Consider the following 23,521-nt stretch of genomic DNA (forward strand, 5'->3'; position numbering starts at 1 on the left):
CTCTTTTCTTCCCTCTTCCAGGCTTCTCTCTTTTCTTATACCTGGTGGGAACTCATGCCCACTCCCCTGGGATACTGTTCCCAGCCCCGCCCCACCCCCAGGGCCTCAAAGCCTGACAAATTTCCTTTTCCTGGGTCCTGCCCCTGACACCCTCCCTCTCCTGTCCTCCCATCTCCCCCCTCTCCAAGCCTGGCCAAGAGAATCAGCCAATCAGGATCCTGGAAAAGTGGGGCAGAGGGGAGGGGCTGCCTTGGGATGCAGTGAGTTTCTCATGATGGGAGGTCCTCGAGTAGAGGCTTGGAATGACCACTTGTCAGGATGTTGTAACTAGGATTCATGATTTCAGTGGGGGTTGAACTAGATGACCTTGGAGGTTCCTTCCAACTGTGAGAGTCCATGACTTTTCTTCCCTTAGGGTGCTAAGGGCTTTGGGATCCTCAGGGAGGGGGAAAAGTTCCAGATTCCTGGAAGATAGAGCTTGGGATAAAGGACATCTCAGTCCCATGCTTACCAAACACAGAGGTTTCTTTCTGGGTCTGAAAAGCGCTTAGAGATCTTGGGGGATGGGAGAGATCTGGAGAAGGGAGAAGTGAAACCAGCCCTGGGGGAAAGAAAGGGTTGCACCCTCCCTGTTTCTGTCACCATATATAGCACACTTATAGCTGAAGCCCCATGGAGCGTATATGGAGGGGTGGGGGTGGGGGGGTGGATGAACAGGACAGACAAGGTGGCTGCAGTCGGGGAGGGCAGAGACCACAACTGTTACCACCCAACCTCCCCTCACCCCCAATAACCTACCTTCTCCCTGCTACAGGAAGCCTGAGCCGAGCGGGGCCCCTCCCTCTGCTTCACCCGCCCCCCATCATGCAGCCCCCCCTCGACCTCAAGCAGATCTTGCCCTTCCCAATGGAGCCAGCCCCCACCCTGAGTCTCTTCAGCAACTTCGGCACGGTAAGGATGGCCCTGCACCCTCTCAAACCCCCTCCCCTCCCCACCCTTCCCTTAGTTCCTACCTCTAACCCCCTTCTCTTTCTTCTAACTCCACCTCTTCCTCTCCCCCTCTTGCCAGCCTTCAGACCCCACCCCTTCTCAGATCCCCGTTTCTCCCCCTCAAGCTTCATTCACACTCTCCCCTTAGGCCAAGGCATACTTTCCTCTCAATCTCAATTCAGTGCTACTTTTATTAAAGACCTACTTAATAAAGATACAAAAAACAAATGATAGTAACTCTAGCCTAAAGCAGTTTACAATTCAGCGAGGAGATGTGAAGCCCCTACTTGATTCCTCAGACCTCATTCCCCACTCTCTCTTTCAGAGCCTGCCATATTTTCTTCCTTCACTGTCCATCTCTCCTCAGGTCTCTTTTCTGTATTAAAAATAGTCATTCCCATTTCTCCAGCACTATGAGGTATACAGAATGCTTTCCTCACAACTCTGACAGGAAGGTATCACTGCCACCATTTAACAGATGGGAAAACAGCTTTAGGAAGGTTAAGTAATTTGCCCATGAGCACAGAGCTAGTATACATATAGGACTTGGGGTTTGAATTCCATTCTCTGGATTTAAAATCCAGCACTGTTAGTACTATTTGAAGCTTATAATGTACCCAGCCCAGTTATAAAGAGTTATAAGAGAAAGGAAGGGAAGGAGCATTTATTTAAAGCTTACTGTGTGCAAGGCTCTGCGCTAAGTACTTTTTTGTCTCACAAATATCTCATTTGATCCTTTTGATTTGAGATATAAGAATAGGTCTTGACTTCAAGGAGTTAAAAGAGATCCAGTTAGCCTAAATGAAACACCAGCATGCAATCGAGCAAACAGTTGCCAGTTAAGTTCCAAATTTTGTGATACACACTACAAGTCCTGAAAAAGTTCAAAGGAAAGGGGAAACCATGAGCAATCTGAGAGGACTTCCTAGAGGAGGAAGGCTTTCAAACAAAGGCTGGATGATTACTGGTCCAGAAGGTGGGAGATGCAATTCTTATTTGGGTACTATTTGAGCCAGACAGCCTCTGAGGACCCTCCCAACATCGAGGTTCTTAAAAAGCTCAATGTTAGTGCCAACCGTATTACAGGAAATAGTTCCATAGGAACTTATTTAAATGGGTGATCAGACTACAAGGTGAGGTTTTGTATTTTTACATTTTTTACATTGGTGTCTGGTTATGTAACGCACAGGGTGAGCTTTAATTAGCTTGAAACTACTCTAAGACTTTAGGGAACCCCTGTACAATCCCAGCTCGTACGTTTCTCTGGGTCTTTACTTCCTGCTCTGTAAAATGAGAGAATTGAACTAGATGACCTTTTACAGTCCCTTCTGGTTCCAAACTCCAAGATTCTACAGGGTTGAAATGTCGAGCATGATTGCTAGGGCCTGAAATTCCCACCCTCAGAATGGCCAGCGTGTTAAACTAGTGATATTCTCAACCCCAATACCTTGTAACCCTTGAAGTTCAAGACTATCACGTGTTAACAGTATTCTCTTTGTTATGCAGAGGGTAGCTAGTCCTAGAGTATAAGTGGGCAAAAAAACCTGGGTTCAAATTCCCCCGCACTTACCAGCTGTGTTACCAATGAGAAATTACTTAACCTCTAATCTGCAAAATGAAGGTGAAACTGCTTGTTGTAACCCTTGTAACCCTTAAAGGGTTGGAAATGTGAGATACACGATGTCTAGGTAGCATGGCTAGAATTCAGGACTGAATTATTAGGTGGGTGACCTGGCAATTGACCACGGAGCCTCAGGAAACTCTACACACTACACTTGTACGCATAATATTTACACTTACACACACATACATTACACATGTATGTATGATATTTATTCATGTCAAAGAAATAGGTTCAAATCCCTGAACTGTTAACGCTGTGTGACCCTAGGGATGTCACTTAAACTTTATATGCCTCAGGCAATTCCTCGGGCCTTATTATTATTTTTTTTGGAGGGGGGAAGGCAGGGTAATTGGGGTTAAGTGACTTGCCCAAGGTCACACAGCTAGTAAGTGTGTCAAGGGTCTGAGGTCGATTTTGAACTCAGGTCCTCCTCACTCCAGAGCCAGTGCGCCACCTAGCTGCCCCCGGCCTTATTATTAAGATCTGCACTTGTGTATTTCTGGAAGGATTTCCCATATCTCAAGTTCTCTATGTGAATGAAACCACAGATTGTGTATTTGTGTATTAAAGTTGGTGAAGGCAACTGTAGAAGAAGTTTACTTACACACTTATCTTTGTACATGTCAGCTAGAGGCTGCTTAAATTGATGGGTCTGGAGTCAGGAAGATCTGAGTTCAAACCATACATCAATTTACTACTTGTGGCACCCTAGGCAAGTCATTTAATCTCTCTCAGCCTCAGTTTCCTCAGATTTAAATGGGGATAAATTATGGCACCTCCCTCCCAGTGTTGTTGCTGTGAAGGTCAAATGAGGTCACATGGGTAAAGTGCTCAGGCGCTTAATAAATACTCACCAACTCCTTGAGGGCAGTGCCATGCTTTATTTCATCTTTGCATCGCCATCCCCTAGCATACTGTCTTTCACAGACAGACTTGGTACTTCATAAGAGTTAAATTGTTCTGGTGACAGAGAGGGAGGTGTCCAAGATGATTGATTACTGGTCTCCATCTTGAATGAAACAGTGGAGGTGACAATAACAGAAAGAGGGGAATTGAGAAGTAGGTACCATGGTGCGGGGCAAGGGGAGCAAGATGATACGCTTAGTTTCAGGCACATTGAGTTTGGGGCGTTGAAAGGACATAGAAGTAAAAAAGGACCCAGAAGACCATTAGAAATTCAGGACTGAGGGCAGTGCTACAGAGGCTGTGTGATGTCTTCAATCTAAAGTCAAAAGATCATGAGACCTTTAGCTGGGGGATCATTCAGACCAAACCCCTCATTTTATACATTAAGAAACTAGGGTCCAAAGATGTTAAGTGGTTTGTTCACGATAACAACAGAGCCAAGATTTCTTTAAAAAAAAAAACAAACCCAACAACAAAACCCACAATTCTCATTCATGTAGCTTGTTTTTAAATCCCCTCCATTTCCAAATCTCTCTCTCACTCTCTCCCTCCCACCCCATGTCTCTCTGTCTCTGTATCTCTGTCTCTGTCTCTCTCTCCCCTGTGTCTCTCTCTCTGTCTCTGTCACTGTCTCTCTCTGTGTCTCTCTCTGTCTCTGTCTCTCTCTGTGTCTCTGTCTGTGTGTGTGTCTCTCTGTATCTCTCTGTCTCTGTCTGTCTCTCCCCTGTGTCTCTCTCTCTCTGTGTCTCTCTCTGTCTCTCTGTCTTTCTCTCTCTTCCTATCCCAGGACAGCTATCTCTTTCTTATCACAAGGAATAAAAATGAAATAAAATGAGAAAGAAAAGCATCTCAATTAGTTCTGACTAACCAATGTATGGATTAAGGCTGAGAGTACTGTGTATACGATATTCTATACCTGTAGTCCCCACCTGTGCAAAGAAGGGAGTCAGGATTCAAACCCAGACCCTCAGACAGCAGATCCTCTGCTTTTCCCATTGTTTCATAAGTCAGAAGAGCTAGTTATTATACTGTAACTGGTCACAAATATCTAATGGAATAAATAAGACATTTGGAGCCAGGAAAGACCCAAGGACAAATCTGTTCTCTGAAGTTCAATAGTTTGTGACTCTGGACAAGTCATTTAACATCTCTGAGCCTCAGTTTTGCACCTGTAAAATGGGAATAAGGATACAAACACTATCTACTCTGTAGAGCTATTGTGGGGGAAAAAAGTTACATAAATCAGAAGCATCAAACATGAAGCCTGTCACAACACTCCTGAGTGGCCTGAACCAGATTAAAATGTAATTGGGAAATGGAAATAAAAATGCAATAAAACACAGATAATATACTTTAAAACTAAGTCAATGTGGGGATTAGTGGCCCCCCATTTCCATTTGACTTTGACACCATTGTGTAAACTATTAAACCTATGGACATATGGACTATTATTGATTTAAACTGCATAGAGGTAATAGTTAATGCCTGGAACATGGAGAGAGAGTGAGCCTTCCAAAACAGGCCCCTTAACAGGAGATGGAAATAGGAAAAAAGAGCTAGCTAAGAGGAAACAGAGAAGGAGAAGCCGGGGATTGGGGGGTGGGGCGGGGCGTGGAGGCAATGCCAGAAGAGAGGAGGGTCAAAGAAGACCAGGAGGAGAGGGTATTGTCAGCAGTATCAGATGCCCCAGAGAAGTCAAGGAGGATTGGGGGAGGGGGGAGGGCAGCACTGGTTAGAAAAGATCAGTGGCTTTAACAATAGGGATTTTCCTACTCTTTCCTGTCAGCTCCTCCTCAGATAGTAGTCAGCTCTTGAGTAGAATACACTAGTATTGGGTTAGAGATGAAAGGCACCTTAGGCCCACCCTATCATTTTACAGATCAGGAAACAGAGACCTACAGAGAGGAAGTAAATTGCCAGGTCATTGGCACATAACGAGGTCACACAATTTATTATTTATTAAACACCTACTATGTACCAGAAGCAGCTTGGTGTAGTAAATAGAGAACAGGCTTTGAAACCAGGAAGACCCGGGTTCAAATCTTTCCTCCGACTATTTACTGGTTATGTGACCCCGGGCAAGAGCAGTTACCCTCCCAGTTCTCTTGGCAACTCTTAAGACTCTAAGTTCTGCAGAGAAGGGGTTGACCTGCATTGATAAAAGGAGCTTCCTTCATCTGGGAGATCTCTATACCTATGAAATCACAGGTTCAGTCTCTATGCCTATCTATCCCATGTGCTTGGCGTTTGGGATCCAAAGACAAAAATGCAACAATCCCTGAGTCCCTGCCCTCAAGGAGCTTACCTTCACAGGTTAATAAGTTGAAGAGCTGGAGTTATTCTGACCCCCAAATCTAATTTATTTTCCAGACCTTTTGGGGGGGGGGGTCCAAGTGATGAGGTCACAACCATTTTCTTTTTTTTTTTTTTTGGAGGGGGGAAGGCAGGGCAATTGGGGTTAAGTGACTTGCTCAAGGTCACACTGTGTCAAGTGTCTGAGGTGAAATTTGAACTCAGGTCCTCCTGACTCCAGGGCCAGTGCTCTACTCACTGCGCCACCTAGCTGCCCATCACAACCATTTTCACAACAATGCTAAGACATTTTAATTTCTAACATAATCAGTAGACAGAACCCACATAAACAAAACCTCTTTGAAGGGTCCTCAACAATTTTAAAATAATTTTAAGACCAAAAAGTTTGTGAGCCGCTCTGCTACCCGATCTGTCAGCTCATTTTCCCTGACCGACTCACTCCAGTTCACACCTGACAAAGGACCCTGGGTCGACAGCCTTTGCTTAACTCCATGCCCTTCCCAAACACCAGCTATCTTCCAGTTCCTAGCCTTCCTTTTCTTCTGTCTCTGCTTTAGGAAGTGATGAAATGAGATCCAAAAATACAGGTTAGGGAGCCTCTATGGTCGAGGTATGGGAAAAGGGGGTGGGGATTGGCCAGGTGCAGATCTGAAGATGTGCATTGGGGGAGGGAAAGAGGTCTTAGGTGATCTGAGGTTACCCTCTGTTGGTTCTGTCTTCCTCCAACACCCCCTCCTCGGGTCCCCGCCCCGCGCCCTGCCACATGTGGCCGCCAGAGGGCAGCACCTGCACAGATCCAGAAGCTTGGTTGGGTCTTCAGCCTGGCTGCTGACCCAGCCAGGATAAGGGAGCCCTAGCCAGTTCGGTGTCTTAGGTCTTCTGCGGCGTGGCTCCCCCAGATCTACCTGACAAGGGGCGGCTCAGGGAGGGGCAGGGGACCTGGATACCTGAGTTCCGTTTCCATCTTCCTCGCCTACAGGTGAAGGATGGTGCGCTCCTCTTTTGTGCCTGTTTCCTCCAATTTAACCGGGGAGCAAAAGGACCCCCAAGGGGAAGCCGCGGCTTGCGTCCCCGTCCCAGAGGGGAGTCAGGGCCGGACAATGGATGGGGAGGATGATCGTGGTGAGAGGAATGAAGGGCAGGGTTCGAGCATGAGAAACAGGGACGTCAGAGGGGAGTGCAGTGCAAGCAGGCTGGACGCCAGACATCAGACAGAGAAGGGTCATTATCGCAGGACGCGGAGGTGCCTGGGTCCGTCCGCCTGCAGTGGACCCCTCTTTGGCTGAGATCTGGGAGGAGAATGAGACCCTGCATCCCCATCCCCTTGTCCGGGGCTTCTGCGGTCCCAGTTCCCGCCCCCGGCCCGGGCCCGCCTTCAGCCCCTCCTCCGAGGCGGGGCTCAGTCCCCGGCCGGTACCGCCTCCCTCTACCCCGGCCGGCCCGGCCGCACAGCCCCGAGCCGCACGGGCAGCGAGCGCCGCGTCCCTGGCCCGGCCCGGCCCCCCTCCGCCCGGGTCCTCCCACCCCGGGCCATGGAGTCGCGGCCCCCGGGGTCCCGCAGGGTAAGCGACCCCGGACCCCCCCGCTCCCCTCCGCTCCCCTCGGCTCCCGCCGCTGCCGCAACCCCCGCCTGCCCCTCCCCTACAAGCTGCCTCTCCCATCCATTGAACCCCTGGTTCCCCCACAGGCCCCCACAGCCCTGAATCGCTCCCCACCCCCACATCAGATCTCCCGATCCCGAAGAATCCCGCCCAAACTGCCCCCTCCACACTGGATTCCCCAGCAGTCCCCCCAAGATCTCTTTCGGAGCACTCCAGATCTTCAGGCTGCTGCCACCACATCACCAGATTCTCTACCCTTCTGCAGATTCCCATGCCTTCCAGACCCCAGTGCATCTTCTTTTTCTTCCATTCCAGATTCTCACCCCAAACCTGCCCTCTTTGTGCCCTCTACATTTCCCAGGATTCCTTCCTACCCCTCCAAGTCTCCCACCTGCTTCTCTCATACAAGCCCCTCACCCATCCTCCCTTATCTCAAATCTCGATGTCCTTCTCCTCCAGGCCCCCGATCTCTGGCCTTCTCTCTTCCCTTCCTATCTAACCTCCTTCCTGGTCTGTTTGTTTTTAATTCTGTGGGGGTTTTGGTCTGGGAAAAGGGTGAAGAAACCTATAGAGGGGCACCTGGCTTTATCAGTTAAAGGCGATGGAAAGAAATGTAATCAAAGCCCCCCTCCTCAATTTCCCTTTCTGGTTCCTCCCTGCTTTCTTCCCTCCCCCCACCCCAACACACATAGCGCCTTTCCTGATTTATTCCTCCCTAGCTTCTCAAGAAGACAATCCACTTTGATTTTTAATCTTTGAGAGCATCTAGGTGGAATATATTTTGGGAGCCCCCCATGGAGAAGGACCCTGTAACTCAGGAAGAGGCTCAGGGGTGGGGATGGGCTTTGGAATATTCAGAACTGGGAGCTAGGTCACTTAAGTCCCCCTGACCTTGGCCTGAACCATTCCTTCTCTGTGGATAGAATTGGGCCCAGGCATTCTAACACCAAGGCTGACATTTATTCCAGTTTCCTAGGAAGGAAGATACACAGAAGGGAATTGTATGACTTGGGTGTCACTCAGCTTTCCCTCACCACCTCCCTCCTCATCCCCTGCCCCAATCTGGCATTTACACAGTTAAACTAGACCTTTCCTAGAACCTGGGAGTAGAATGGGGGAGCTTCTGAAAAGAAGGTTCTGTCACCCTAGAGAGGAGAAAGAGAATTAGACAGAGCCAGCTGCGGGTCAAGAAAGGTCAAGGGAGGGTAGTTGGGAAGAGATGAAGAAAGGACAGTGTCGAAATCATTGTCAGTACTGTGGGAGTTTAGCATCTAGGATAGAGAACAGGAACCGGTAGGATCATCACCCTGTCTCCTTCACTCCCTCTCCATCCCCATTCCTGTCCCCCCAACACACACACACACACACACACACACTATTCTCTCTACCCCAGCTCATCTGACTTGGGTTTCTTGGCCCATATTGAGTTTCAGGTTGGGCTGAATCTCCAACCCCCACCCTGCATGTAAAGAAGCAGAGAACTCAGGGGGCCAAGGGGCCAGGGTCCCATCTGACAGGGGGAAGGGAAGGGTTTCGGGTCTCAGGGTGAGATGGGTTTAGTTCTGAAGGCCTAGGTCTAGCAAGGGAGTCTGTGTCACTTCTATATTTTCTCTGTCTCTCTCTTTCTCTCTCACTCTCTCACTGGCACACACACACACACACACACACACACACACACACACAGAAATTCATACACTTATATGAATGTCAAATACACATTATACATATACTCAGATAAACACATATGTAGATTACACAACACAGCCGTTCACCCATGTCTATAGCCCTGCACACACAGAGATGGATGTAGATAAGCAGCTGACGTATAAAGAGCACATGATACCCATTCACGTCCCACCCATACACAAAGACTCATCACGGCATGCTTAATACATACCCACACACACCCCCTTCCATTGGTTGGCTTTTCCATCAATGTGGGCTTGGTCTTTTGGGGGGGGGTAGGGAAGGTAAATATTGACACCTGTCAATCAAACCCCCCCTTTTTTTCCTGGATGAAGCTAAGACTTTTTAGCACTACCATTACCAAAACTTGAGGAGAAGACACTGAATGGTGATCACCATGAGTGACCTTTCTCTCTAGTGATCCCGAAGCCCCTATTCCAGCTGTAAATTTCTTCCCTCCTCTTCTGGCAGTTACTGGGGATAGGTAGGTGGGAGCCAAGCTGCCTGGGTTCTCTCGGATCATCTCCCTGATTCACTTTTCAAACTCAGAATCTCTCTGGAAAGAGTGAAATCAAGGCAAGGGGAGTTCAGCCGTGGAGCTGAGGATCTTGGAACCCCGAGCTGCCCGCCCTCACTTGACCCCTCCATCTGGATGATTATGCATCAACCCCAGCTTGGCCCCATTCCTATGGGTGGTCCCTGTCACCACCCATTCCTCCCTATTCCCAGCTGCATTCCAGGCCTGCCACTCCCAGGCCCCCTTCAGAAGAGAAGGGCTAGAAATGGGGGCAGTGGGGAGAAGCTATTGTTCAGTGCTGGGGGGTCCCCTTGCTCCATCCTTTGGCCTCTCCTGGCCCCCTGTGGCAGAAGACAACTTCACAGGAACTCCCATCTCCTCTCCTCCCCTCCCCATGTGGCCTCTTGGCAGGCAGATGAAGAGACATCTGCTGGCCCATCTCTCCCAGGGTAGGGAGAGATGCTTTTCAAATCCTGACCAGGACAACAGTTTGGGCCCTGGGGGCCCTGCTGCTCAGGGAGAGAGATGGCTCCCAAGATCCCTAGCTTTCTCTCTTTAGCCAGAGGGAACTCTGAGGAAGGGCTGAGGCTCCAGGCTTTCCCCTCCCAACCTAGTCTCTTTGCTGAATTCCAGCTACAGATACATTTTAGGAGTTACTCTGGTCACCAACTTTATTGTTGAGACTAAAAAGCCTCAGACGGGGTCATTGGTAACTTATTTTGCCATTCTGCTACCACGTATCCAAGGTCCCCAAGGCATTCCTGGTCCAGAGCAGGGCCTGGAATGAGATGAGGCTGGGAAGAAGGATCTTAATCGGTTCACTTAGGTTCAGTGGGAACTGGTCTGGAAGTTCACCGGCCATGGCTGATGGCAGAGGAGTTGGGAATGACAAGGTTGGGGATGTTGGGGTTGGGAACACTAGGGCTGAAAGTAGGAGAGGACATTGAAATTGGGAGTATTGGGGTCAAACATAGTTGGGGGGGCTGAGAAGGCCAATGTGGAAATTGTAGTATGGAGATGCTGAAAGAGGAGATCCTTTTTGGGCCTTTGGAGACTGGCGCAGTTTGCTAGGGTCCATGACTCATCCCCTGCCTCTGTCCTCAGATGGATCCCGTGCAGAAGGCTGTTCTGTCTCACACCTTTGGCGGACCTCTGCTCAAGACCAAGCGGCCAATCATTTCCTGTAACGTCTGTCAGATCCGATTTAATTCCCAGGTGAGAGGTCCAAATCAGCTAAAGGGAGAAAGAAAGGCAGGAGCTCAGGGGACTTTAGGGTGACAAGGATGGAGGCTGGTGGGACTTTGGTGGGAGAGAGGAGGGATCCGGAAGGACAGTGGGGCAAACTTGGGACAAGAGAAGTGGGAAATGGGGGGACACTGAAGAGAGAGGGTCAAGGACTACATTACTTTGGATATGAAGTTGATAATACATTCTTGATACACAAATAACTATGCCAATTAACTTGCATTATTTCTTGGTCCCAGTAGGCAAGGCTTCTCCCAGGCCCCCTTCAGGCAAGCTGGCCCTTCCAAAGATCATCCTTCCATTCCTTCTAGCTATAATCTTCATGGAAGGCTGGGGAATTTCCAGAAGAAGAGAGATTAGGTTTTGGAAAAAAAAGGAGTCATATGGAGTAAAGGCAGGGGGCTGGCCAGAATGACCCTTCTGGACGTGGCTGGGTCTTCCTGTCTGATAACAAGGAGAGTCTGTGACCTATGATTGCCTCTTCCCTATGTAACTTCTATTTCCTCCATGCACCACCTCTCCCCTCCATCCCCTCAAACCCACTAACACACACACACAAACACAAACACACATATTCCACCCTCCCCAAGGACCCAGTAAGGGCCACCCACAACCCAGGTATCTGATCTTCCCTGACAATCTCCTTTCTGAGTTTCTGCTATGTGAGACAGAAAAGAGATTTTTGTAGGATACAAGTGCTTTGAGATCTTTTAGGGGAAAACAGCAAAATTTCATTCTGCTGAACATCTGAACAGAGGATAGAATGTTTAGTTTCCGTCTATCTTTCTTCTCTTCTTCCTTCTTTGTGCTGCTGGGTTTTGTCTTCTTACTACCCCTCTACACGCAGCCTGCTGAGTCTGTTCTCTCCTCCCCACCCCTTACATTCCTACTTCTATCCCAGGGACCTTGTGGCTCCTGGGATCTTGTTCACCCAGCAGGAGGTTACTGTATTGGGGGAGGGGAGGAAGACAGAGGAAATGGTAGAGAAAGTCCAGGGTATGAGGAGTTCACTCACTCGGAGTCAGGGACAGGACCCAGGCATCCAGTTCCCCTGAACCTCTTGCCCTGGTCACCAGTGGTATGTGGAGATCTAGACGGTGGGGAAACAGCTCCCCTTTCCCCCCATTGCCTTCTCTATCTCACCCTCACCCTCCCACCCCTACTGTGGGTTCTGTTTTGACAGCTGTCTCTGTTTCTGTATCTGTCTTTTGAGCTAGAGCTAGAAAGCTGATCTAGAGGGCCAGTGGCCAGGGTCCTCCAGGGTCTCTGCCATGGAGACCTCAGGGGAAACAAAACCCAGGGCAATTGGGACAGGGACCCAGGCGTATGTGTGTGTGGGGGGGAGGTGTATATATATACACCCCAGACCCAATCCTTGAACCTTATGCTGAAAAAGGACTAGGCATGAGGGGTGGGGATATCTGGGAGTTGGGGAAGGTACCAGCTAGAGTGCCATCCAGGCCCTTCCCAAGAATAGATTAGCATTCTGCTCTTGGGGAGGCATGTACTTCCCCCCTCTCCAAGGACTAGGGAGGGGGTAGTAGTCTGAGGCAGGCCAGGGTACAGGAGTGGTATAGGAACAAGATGGGGCTAGGGTGTTACTAACTTCTAGGTAAAGATATTCTTAACTGGGGGTCCTTCAATGTGTGTGTGTGTGTGTGTGTGTGTACACTCACACATAGATAATAACTGTATTTAATATAACTGATTTCCTTTGTGATTCCATGTATTTTACTTAGGGGTCCAAAGACGCCCCTAGCTGGCCAAAGCAGCCCAGGAAAAACAAAAACGGTTAAGAACTCCCATTATAGGACCTGAGAACATGAATTTCTGGGTTCAAGAAGTATTCCTACTTCTTTTCCATCGACTGAACACCCAAAAAAGAATTGGGATAATTTGCAATCATTTGTAAATACAGAGGTCAAAATGATTCTCTAGATTCTCTCTTCCTCTCTCACCTAGTCCCCTAGCAGCGAGACCTCTGGGGGAAGAGAGGGATGGAGAGTGAGGAGGAGACCTAGGCTCTGAGGGAAAGAATGGATTCTCAACCCTTCTTCTGATTTCCCTATTCTTCAGAGCCAGGCAGAGGCACACTACAAGGGCAACCGGCATGCCCGACGTGTCAAAGGCATTGAGGCAGCCAAGACCCGGGGCAAAGAGCCTGCTGTCAAAGAACCTGGAGACTCAGCACCATCAGGCACCAGCCCTCCCAGTGAGGATGGAGGGACCCTTCGTCCAGGTGTGTCTGTCATTCCCATGATACACATACACGTGTACATATCATACACACTTATCCGTATTATATATTATATACATATACATGTTATATATTATATATACATATAAGTTTCTCTGCATCTTTCTGGTTGTCTGTCTCTGCTTGACTCTGTATCTCTATGTCTCAAGTACAAGGAGGGAGAGACATATTAGACATCATTTTATCTGAGGAAAAAAAGATCTGGGGATTTCAGTGGACTCCAAGTGCCATATGTGGCTACAGTGTGATTTGGCAGGCAAAAAGCTAATAGGGTTAAATTTAGAGAGGCCTATCTTCCAGGAAAACAGGAGCTGATAGTGCCACTGTACTCTGCTCTCACCAGACCATATCTCAAGTGGTAATGGCGTTCAGAGTGGATGTTGATAAGCTGAAGACCATCCACAGGAGGGCAACCAGAATGATGAAGCTCCTTGAGACTAGGCCATAGGAGGATCACTTGAAAGAACTGGTGACATTTAGCAAGGAGCAGACTCGGGGGATAGTGTATCTGTCTTCAAACACTTGAAAGGCTGTCCAGAGGAAGAGGGATTAAGTTTGTTCTGCTTGGTCCTAGAAGACAGAACTAGGGACCATAGGTGGAAGTTATAGAGGTACTCGTAAGTGTTAGAGCTGGCCAGTAGTGTGAAGGGCTGTCTTGGGAAGGAATGGTTTTCACCTCATTGGAGAGCTTCAAGAAAAGGTTAGATGACCACATGTTGGGTGTGTGGAATTTTGTGGTGGGGGGGGAGGGAGAATGAGTTTGACTAGATGGTCTTTGAGGTCCCCTTCCAACTCTGAAATTCTGATCTTGGTCATGCTTGGTCTTTTTTTGCCTCTATTTCTTTGTATTCCCTTTCAGCTTCGATCACTCTATCCTCCCCCCACCCCCAACTCTCTCCCTCTCTTTCAGTCTCCGTCTTTGTTTTCCCCTTGCCTCTCTCCCTTCTCTGTTTCTCTCCCACTTCTGTCTCTGTTTCTATCTCTCCTGTTTCTCTCCCCCGTCTCTCTCCCTCTTTTTCTCTCCCTTCTTTTCTCTCCCCCATCCTCTCTCCCTTCATCCCTTATCTCTGTTTCTCTCCCCACTTCTTTCTCTTTTTCCTTCTCTCTCTTTCCCTCTGCATTTCTTTCTCCCCTCCTCTCTCTCCCTCCCCCTCTCTCTATTTTTCCTCCTTCTCTCTCTCTGTCTCTCTCATTCTCTCCTGTTTCTCTCCCCACTTCTTTTTCCCTCTCTCCCTCTTTCTCTTCTGTTTCTCTCCCCATCCTCTCTCTTCACTCCTTAACTGTTTCTCTCCTTTGCTTCTTTCTCTCTCATTACTTTTCTCACTTTGCTTCTGTGTTTCTTTCCCCCCTCCCTCCTCTCTTTCTCTCCCCCCTCTCTCTCTAGCCTCTTCTCTATTTCTTCCACCTCCTCTCTCTGTCTCTCTCTGTCCTCTCTCTACCTCCCTCCCTTTCTCTCTCTCTCCCTTCTCTGTTCTGTCCCCCCTTCTCTCACTCCCTCCCTCTTTCTCCTTTCTGTTTGTCTCCCTTTCTCTCTTGCTCTGTTTCTCTCCCCTTTCTTTCTCTCTCTTTCCCTCACTCTCACTTTCCCCCTCCTCTCTTTCCACCTCCTTTTCTCTCTGTTTCTCTCATCCTTTTCTTCTTCCCTCTTTCTCTTTCTCCCCCCTCTTCTCTACCTTGCTCCACCTTCCCTTCTTTCCCTCTGTCATCAAATATACACACGTATACACATAGAGATAGGAAGTATGCATATAGATATAGAGAGGAAAACACTATATTTATGCATATCTGTATGTACAGTGGTGTGTAAATTGGGATGAAGTAAAATAATAAAATTTATTGGCTCATACTGTTACCCTTACAACTTTCTACATCTTTAAAAAACTTTTAATATGCAAATGTCCCTTTGCTGTAATCACTCGTTTTACATGATTCTGCAATGAGTTTATAAGATTTTGACACATATTCTTTAATTTCTTATTATAAAACTACATTTTAATCACATTGAACATTAAGTTGCCTTACGAGGAACAATCCGTATTTCTAAGTTCAGCCTTAATTATAGACCATAGGTTTTCAGTGGAGTTTCTATCAGGTGAGTTCCTAGGCCACTGAGGCACATACATCTCCATCTCTAGGATAAATTTCTTATCCTTTCAGGATGTGTCATGGCACAAAGTTTGCGTGGAGGTATTCCATTTCCATTTAAGAATTTACGTAATTCCAGAATGATTCCACTTCTCAAGTATATCAATATATTTAATAAAGAATTCATCATTCCCTTAATGGGGACAAGACTTTAGGGCCACTAGAAGTAAAAAACAAAAAAAAAACCCCAAAACCCAAAATATTTTTTTGGTGGATATTTTACAGTCTGGTGAGGAAGCCTAGATTGTACAGGCTCACTCAGACTTCTAATGACAGTTTTGAATGAATGAATGAATTTAGTGAATGAATTCATCCTTGAATGAAAAAGAGTTTCATCAGTAAAAATCACATTTTCCCCAGTTATCTGTAATCCAGTCTTTATATTGTCTTGCCTGTGACAAGCATTTTTTCTTCAGAGCAATGGTTAGCAGCTGTTTTTTTTTTTTAACTTGTCTTCTCGTTTTTCTTCCAAGTTCAAGAAGCCTTCAGAGCGCTAGAGAGGAATCAATAACAACCCATCCAGCTGCCAGGTCTCTCTGAAGGTCTTTGCTTGTTTTTTGAGAATTAATTAGGCTGTTTCACAGCGATAGTTTTTCCATTTCTTGGCATTGATTTTTGTTGTTGACCTCACTTTCCTTTGCGCTTCAGTGCAGCTGATCTTGTTTCATTGTGGGCTTGAATGAATCTTGAAATGCTTGGCTTCCCCACACCAACAGCTTGCTGTAATATCTCTAACAGTCGTTGAAGTGTGCTCATTAAGAGTGACACTTTTGCATGTTTCCTTGGAGTGATATCCACTCTTAAAAACCACAGAATTAAAAACACAACAAAAGATAACAATAAAATATGTATATATAATATGAAATTTAGCATTCAGCTGACAGAATTAACTAAAGGTGGGAAAACCAGCCCCGTCAGGTTTCATGTGATCAAGGTCAGGCATACTGAGGCAGCCCAGAGCCAGCAAAAGCACACAAGAATGATCAGCTCTGTCACAAAATGAAAACACACATCAAAATTATTGCTTGTCCCAAGTAATTTGCACACCACTGCCCATATATAATGAGTGGTTTATCCTCTCTACATTTCTGTTTCAGTCTCTCTCTATTCCCAGCTCTCCCCACCCAGGTAAGCCCATGAGCCAAGCCCAGAGACCCCAGTGATCTAGACTTTCCATCCTGTCACCCCCTAGCCCCACCACACCCCACTCCAGCTTTTCCTAGCACAGAGTCCCTTCTGTCTTCCCTGAAGCCCAACCCAATGACTCAGAGGAGAAGGAGGTAGAATTGGCAATGTCTTGACCTGGCTCCCCTCCCCAAGAAGAGAGGCCCCTTCACAGGGGAGGGGAAATTCAGAAGTCCTGAGTTGTCTTTCCTCTGTACCCCATTCTTCTCTCTTCAGGAACAGTGAAAAAAAGGCAACTAGACTGGCAGTCAGGAGACCTGGGTTCTGGATCTGGCTCTTCTATTAACTAGCTGTGTGACCTTGGGCAAGTCACTTGTCTACGGACCTCACTTCCTCATCTGTTAAAATGGCCTCCAAGGTCCCCTTCAGCTTAAAATCTATGATCCTATGATCTTGAAGGTCTCTCCCAGTTCTGCCTGCCAGCTGCCATTCCAAGCACAGTTTAGAGTCAGAAATCTGAGAGAGAGAGGAATGGGGAGCAGGGGCGAGGAAGGAGACACGTGGACCGGGCATCCTCTCCACCATTATCCAGATATCACAGCATCAGATATCAGTAACAATCTGATCTGAAGGAACCCAGGCATCCCTATGCCTCCTCCCTCTCCTTGACTCAACATCCCCAAGCTAGGTGTGCAGAAGGAATCTAGGCTTGGAGCTGAGAGACTAAAGGAAACTAAATGGGGGAGAGAGATAGAAGGCCTGTGTTTTCCTGCTGCCTCTTCCAGCAGTAAAAGCCTCATGACCTTGGGCCTCGGTGCTCTCATCTGTTAAAAAGAAAAGAGGGGGGGAGGGGGACATAGAGAGGGAGGGCGACGACGCCTTCCTTGTCTACCTCTCAGGACTGTTGTGGAGATCAAATGAGATCATGGGAAATAAAGCTTCGAAAATGGTAAAGTTTGATCCAAATGTCAGCTATGATTATTGTTATTATTAGAGGAGACAACAACAGGGAGAGGAGGGGAGAAACAGTAGGCTGGCTGGACGGACTCTTGCCCTGGAATGCTTCTCTAGGGTTCCCTTCTTCACTCAACCTCCTTCACCCCCAGTCCCGGCCTCCCTCTGACCCGGAAACTGGATCATCTGTAGGAGCTGGAGTTTCCCTGTTGAGAGTTGAGAGGCTGGAGCCCAGACCCAGGACTAGACCCTGTGCATCTTTAATGGAACCATGAATTATAGAGCAGCCCAGCCCGGTCCCTGTTCCTTCGCTCTCTCTGTGTATCTTTGTCTATCAGGTCTCTCGGTCTCTATCCCTGATCTCCCATCTCTATCTCCTTGATCCCATCTCCCCCTTTCTCAGTGCCTCTCCATGCATCTCCCCTTCCTGCCCCCCCCTTCTAGCTTTCCTCTTTGGGGGTGGGGCAGGGCCCTAGGGATCAACCAGGCCCGGAGCCGAGTGAGGCCAGGCCGGGCGGGTCCCGGATCAGCAGTGCTTCTCCAGCCTAGCCAGGCAGCCTGCCAGGACTCTGCTAAGCAGGGAGGGATGTGCTCATTCCCTGCAGGGGAGAACAGTGGAGGGAAGAGGGGAACCACTTGGTCATTACCAATTAGTAGGGTCGAAACCTTGAAAGTCAAGCTAGGTGCATACCCCAGAGAGCCAGGAGCTCCAGCCAGGAGGTGGGGGGACTGGGTTCTTTTGTCTGAAGAAATTCAGGGTAAGAAATGGAAGCTCAACTTTTCCCTGGTGCCAGAGCCTTTTCTTCAGAGGCAAACCCTCGTGACCCCTGTGTTTCTTTCCCCATCCTCCTAGTTGTGGTGGAGAACGGGCTGGGCCTGGCCCCCAGATCCCCTGAGAAGCAACCTGGTGTCCCCTCCCCACCCAATGTCCCAGAAACTGGACGGGCAGGGGCCAAGGGAGAGGGGAGACCTCCAGTGCCAGCCTCACTGCCAGGGGGCAGCAAGGAGGAAGAAGAAAAGGCCAAGAGGCTACTATACTGTGCTCTGTGCAAGGTGGCTGTGAACTCCTTGTCCCAGCTTGAGGCGCATAACAAAGGTAAAGTCCCCACCAACCTTTTGACCTTCCCAGTCCCCTGACCTCAGCTGACCCTGGTCCAGGACCCTCCTCCAGGCTTGGACCTTGGTTACCACATTGGTCCAGCCTTATCCTCAGCTTCCCTGGGTCACCACCTCCTCACTTCTGTTATGACCCTGAAATGTCTTATGTTCTCACTCTGAACTCTCAGCAGTCTCTCTGGCTGTCTGAATTCTCTGCAGTAGGTCAGTCAGTCAGTCAATAAACATTTATTAAGTGCCTAAGATGTACCAGGTGTTGTGTTCCCCCAACCCCAGTGAGGGCCTCCCCTTCCCTCCCTGACATCCTTAGTCTCAAAATTGAGGTACCTAAGGTAACAAGGCCTCAGGAGTTAGGAGGGAGGCGCTGAGGTGTTCATTAGGAACCTGTATTCCCTGTTCTCCCTGGAAGGACTTTAGAGAAGAAATCAGGGGGCCTAGGGGAATCTAACCTCCAGTCTCCTCTCTCCACGCCCCCCCCCAATCTCAAATGCAGGTACCAAGCACAAGACAATCCTGGAGGCACGCAGTGGGCTGGGCCCCATCAAAGCGTACCCCAGGCTGGGGCCCCCCACCCCTGGGGAACCTGAGGCCCCTTCCCAGGACCGGACCTTCCACTGTGAAATCTGCAATGTTAAGGTCAATTCTGAGATCCAGTTAAAACAGGTAAGTTAGCCTTCCGCATTGTCTATTCCCCAGGTTTGGGGAAGAAGTCCTCCCTAGGAAGGATTAAACCCCCTAAAAGTAGAGCTCGGGTGGCCTCGATTTCCATTCTCCAGGGCTAGCATCTTTTTCCTTAAAGAGTAATGAGTGGGTGACTCCACCCTCTCCACACCCCAACATTCTGGGCCAAAGCTCCCTCCTCCCTCATTCTTACCCCCGGCCCAATTTCCTGTTGAAATTCTGACCCACCCCCTATACGCCCCTCTCGTCTTTCCTTCAGCACATCTCCAGCCGGCGGCACCGGGACGGCATGGCTGGTAAACCTAACCCCCTGCTGAGCCGCCACAAGAAGCCACGAGGCGTTGGGGAACTGGCGGTGAGGCAGGGTGCTCAGACGAGCCAGAGGATGAGAGTAATGGGAAGGGTGGGGGGAAGAGGTCCCTAAGGGGAGGGACAGAGGGGCATTCCGAGGCCTGAGGGTGGAGAGGGACCTTCTGCGGGTAGATAATGGATTGGGGAAAGGGTGCCAGGGCTCCAGCAGGCAAGGGGTAACCCCTGCCTCTCCTTCCTGCAGGGCACGCTGACTTTCTCAAAGGAGCTGCCTAAGTCCTTGGCCGGCGGTCTTCTCCCCAGCCCCCTGGCGGTGGCCGCAGTGATGGCGGCAGCGGCTGGCTCCCCGCTGTCCCTGCGTCCAGCCCCAGCTGCCCCGCTCCTCCAGGGACCCCCCCTCACTCACCCTCTGCTCCACCCGGCCCCTGGGCCCATCCGAACTGCGCACGGACCCATCCTCTTCTCCCCCTACTGACCCCAACCCTGAACCCCCAACCTCCCCCCCATTCCTATTGGGACCCAGGCTCTGGGCCCCCCCAAGCCCGCCCCCCTCCTGGCTTTTCCTGGGAAGGGGTCTCTCTTTCCTCCCCCAGACCACCCCGAGGTACGGGGTTCCAGGAATGGGAAGGGGGAAGCGGGGGAGGGGGGCTTCAGAAGGGGGGGCACCCCAGATCTCAGGGAACCCCACCCCTGCCCCTCCCTCTCCCTCATAAAAGGGGGGGCCTCTCATCCCTAGCCCTTTTGGAGATTACCCCCTCTCCCAAAAGCCATGTCCATCCAGTCCCTACCCCCAAACCTAGCACAAAAACGGGGTTCACAAGCCATGTCCAGGGTCGGGGTCAGGGGTGAGGGTCAGGAACGGATTTTCTTGGCAATAATCGGACTCTGGGACTCTGGATCCCATACCCCCAAACCGAAGCGCTTCCGTGAACATCCCCATGGGGGGGGCAGGTGAGATCCGGGGTCCCTCATAAGCACTTTGGCATTTTGGCCTGCAGCCTCACTGTGTCCACCTGGCCCATCCTTCACCCTACCCCCACACCTGTTCCAACCCGTACTGGGGGCAGTATTTGTGGGTGGTGGACACATCCGGTGACACCCCCGCCCTCCCCCCTTATACACACCCAATCCCTAGCCTGTACTCTCTCCTCCAGCCCGGGTTTCCACTGTCTTCTCACCAGCACCCATGGTCCATGGGGGTATTGAGGGGGGCAGGGGGTGTCCGTCCAATCCGAATCCACCCCGGCCCTGCCTTCCGCAAAACTGTGAGCGAGCAAAAAGCAATAGAAGCCCCTTCCCCCCGCTCCCCCGCCGAAGGATTCGCACCCAGAGCTGTAGCCCTGCTCCCTGACCCCTAGCCCAATTACCTCACTCCCCTCCCCACCAGCTCCCTCAACTGCACAACTTGGGCGGGGGCGGGGCCTCTGTGTTTCTCTGTCCTCGGTGTTGTCAAATTCCTGCTGTCCTTGGGGAGGCGGCCCCCCTTCTGCACCACCACCATCACCTGTTTCTGCTTGATGATGTAGCATCTTCCGCCTCCCAACAATAAAGTCCAGATTCGTTCTGCCCTTCGCTCCCCAAACCTCAGTCTCTTAATTTCCTTCTCTTATCCCCACCCCCGGTGACCATTCTCTTGCGTGGTTGTTCCTTGGAGGGGCTACTGAGTCGGGGGAGGTGGTGGTGGGGCGTCCGGGAACCAGAGGGTGGTGGGGGTGGGGATGGTTGGTATCTCCAGCTGAGCATTTGAGTGAGGACCACCTCCCCTTTTCTCCCCACTCCTCCCGCAACTTCTAGTACTTAAGCTCAACCATCCAGGAAAGGCAACTGCCTGCTTTAAGAGACACAGCGGTTCCACAAGGCGGCGTCAGAGACACACAAATAGAGACGAGCTCCAGCCTTTCGAGGCACCGGCGGGTGGAGAAGCCTAGTTAACGTAGTAAAACAGTTACGCCCCCAATTCTAGCAGAAGCTTCTTATCCCTCCAGAGATGCACAACTTCTGAGAGACTGGATAGGGACACACGAGTGACTGAGTTTCTTGTGGGAGACACAATCACACACAGCGATCCACCAGGATCCGCATTCATCTCTACCTAACACAATCAACACACTTTCAGACACTGTGCGTGTGTTTGTGTGCAGGCATGTAACCAGAAGCGCACAAGCACACATTCAGGTTTTGTGAGAATACCCTAATAGTGTCTTCAACCAGGTTCTCTTTCAGAATTCAGCCCTATCTTCTCCCCACCCTGTTTGTCTAGACCCAGGATTCTCGAACTCTTTGGTCTCAGGATCCTTTTACTCTCTTAAAAATCATTGAAGACCCCCAAAGAGCTTTTGCTTATGTGGGTTAAATCTTTCAATATTTTCTCTATTAAAAATTAAAACTAATTATTAAAAATATCCATTAAGTCATTAAAGATGAGCAATAAGAAACCCATTACATGTTGACATAACATTTTTCTAAAACAAAAAAAATTAATGGGAGGAGTGGCATTGTTTTTACATGTTTTTGCAAATTTCTTTAATGACTGACTTAATGGAAGACAGTTGGATTAACTGCTCATATTTGCTCCTGCATGCAATCTGTTGCAATGTGTTGTTTTGGTTGTAATATACGAAGAAAACCACACAGATATGTAGTTGGAAAGGGGATGAGTATTTTAATAGCCTTAGCATCATTATGAAAATAGTTTAACCTGTAGGACTCCCTCAAAGGGTCCAAGGGCTACACTTTGAAAACCACTGCTAAGGATTCTCAAACATTTTGTCTGCTTCCTGGCTTTCAGTAATCTTCCCATATCCTCTGTTCAATATGAAATGAATACATTTTAGAATTTACCATTCATATGCACATGAAATGCAAAGATTGATTTCAATAAGATCATAGTGAGTTGCAAATATTCCCTGACCCCTCTGATAAACTTCTTGATGCCCCTTTGGGGTACTCCAACCATAGATTGGGAGCCCTTGATCAGGGAGATTGGAAACAGAGAGCTTAACTCAGAGCCTCACAAATACTCCTTTACTCATGCCTTAGTGTTAGAGAAAGGGGAATAGGACCAGTGAGGTAGAAAGAGGAAAAACTAGGGGAAAGAGAAAGCAGTAAGGTAAGAACCTTCTCTGTGCTCTTGAGAGAAGGGGGACTTTGTGCCCAGAAATAAAGTCCAGCTATGCATTTGTTCAACCCTACAACGAGAACTAGGACATTGGAGAAAAACAGGAAGGAGCTGAGGGGAGAAGGAGGGACAAGGGCTAGAGAGCTTTGGGGTGGGGATGAAGAGAGGAAAGAAAGGACAAAGAATACTGGAGGAGAAAGTTAGGGGCTGGAGAAATGCCAGTGAGACAGAGGGTAAAGGCTTGAAAATATCCTGGGGAGAGATGGTGAGACACTTCAAAGTGAGGCTGAAGAAAGGACATTTCTGGACACTTGGCTTAGGGCTTGCTCTTCTGTGGAAGCACATAGCATATTGCTGAATGTTTAATAAATGCTCTTTGATTGTGGAGAGAGATGCCAGATTCCTGAATCTTGCCTTAATTTACCATCTTACTGGATCTCCTTCACTAGAAGGACAGGAGGAGGGATTATCCTGGCCCCAGGGAAATGGAAGTCAAAGCTTCCTTAGGAGAGGAACCTATGATAACATCTCAGTGTAATTGGAAAAAAACTGGATTTGGAGGCACCAGTTCAGTTCAGTCGTTTTTCAGTTGTGTCTGACTCTTCATGACCCATTTGAGATTTTCTTGGCAAAAATAATGGAGTGGTTTGCCATTTCCTTCTCCAGTTCACTTTACAGATGAGACAATTGAAGAAAACAGAGTTAAGTGACTTGTCCAGTCACACAACTAGTAAGTGTCTGAGGCCAGATTTCAGGAAGATGAGTCTTCCTGACTCCAGGCCTGGCACTCTATCTGCTGTGCCATCAAGCTGCCATTTTTTTCAGCCTTAAATATTGACTCTGCTATGTATTACCTATGTGACCTTGAGTAATTCACTTTTCTGGACCTTTGTTTCCTCATATATAAAATGAGTCGAGGTAAAGCCTTCTCATG

The 23,521-nt window shown here is 48.9% G+C and overlaps 1 protein-coding gene across 1 annotated transcript; it reads left to right on the forward strand.

Moving 5' to 3' along the window:
* Nucleotides 1–819: 819 nt before the first annotated feature.
* ZNF385A (zinc finger protein 385A) lies at nt 820–21,048 on the forward strand. The gene is made up of 7 exons (XM_036760954.1): nt 820–951; nt 10,742–10,852; nt 12,959–13,121; nt 18,217–18,459; nt 18,973–19,142; nt 19,420–19,515; nt 19,714–21,048. Exons 1-7 carry the CDS (start codon nt 865–867, stop codon nt 19,942–19,944), a joined length of 1,101 nt encoding a protein of 366 aa, XP_036616849.1. The 5' UTR covers nt 820–864; the 3' UTR covers nt 19,945–21,048.
* The last annotated feature ends 2,473 nt before the right edge of the window (nt 21,049–23,521 follow it).

The sequence above is a fragment of the Trichosurus vulpecula genome, chromosome 5 (assembly GCF_011100635.1).
Source record: "Trichosurus vulpecula isolate mTriVul1 chromosome 5, mTriVul1.pri, whole genome shotgun sequence".
Classification (NCBI taxonomy): domain Eukaryota; kingdom Metazoa; phylum Chordata; class Mammalia; order Diprotodontia; family Phalangeridae; genus Trichosurus; species Trichosurus vulpecula.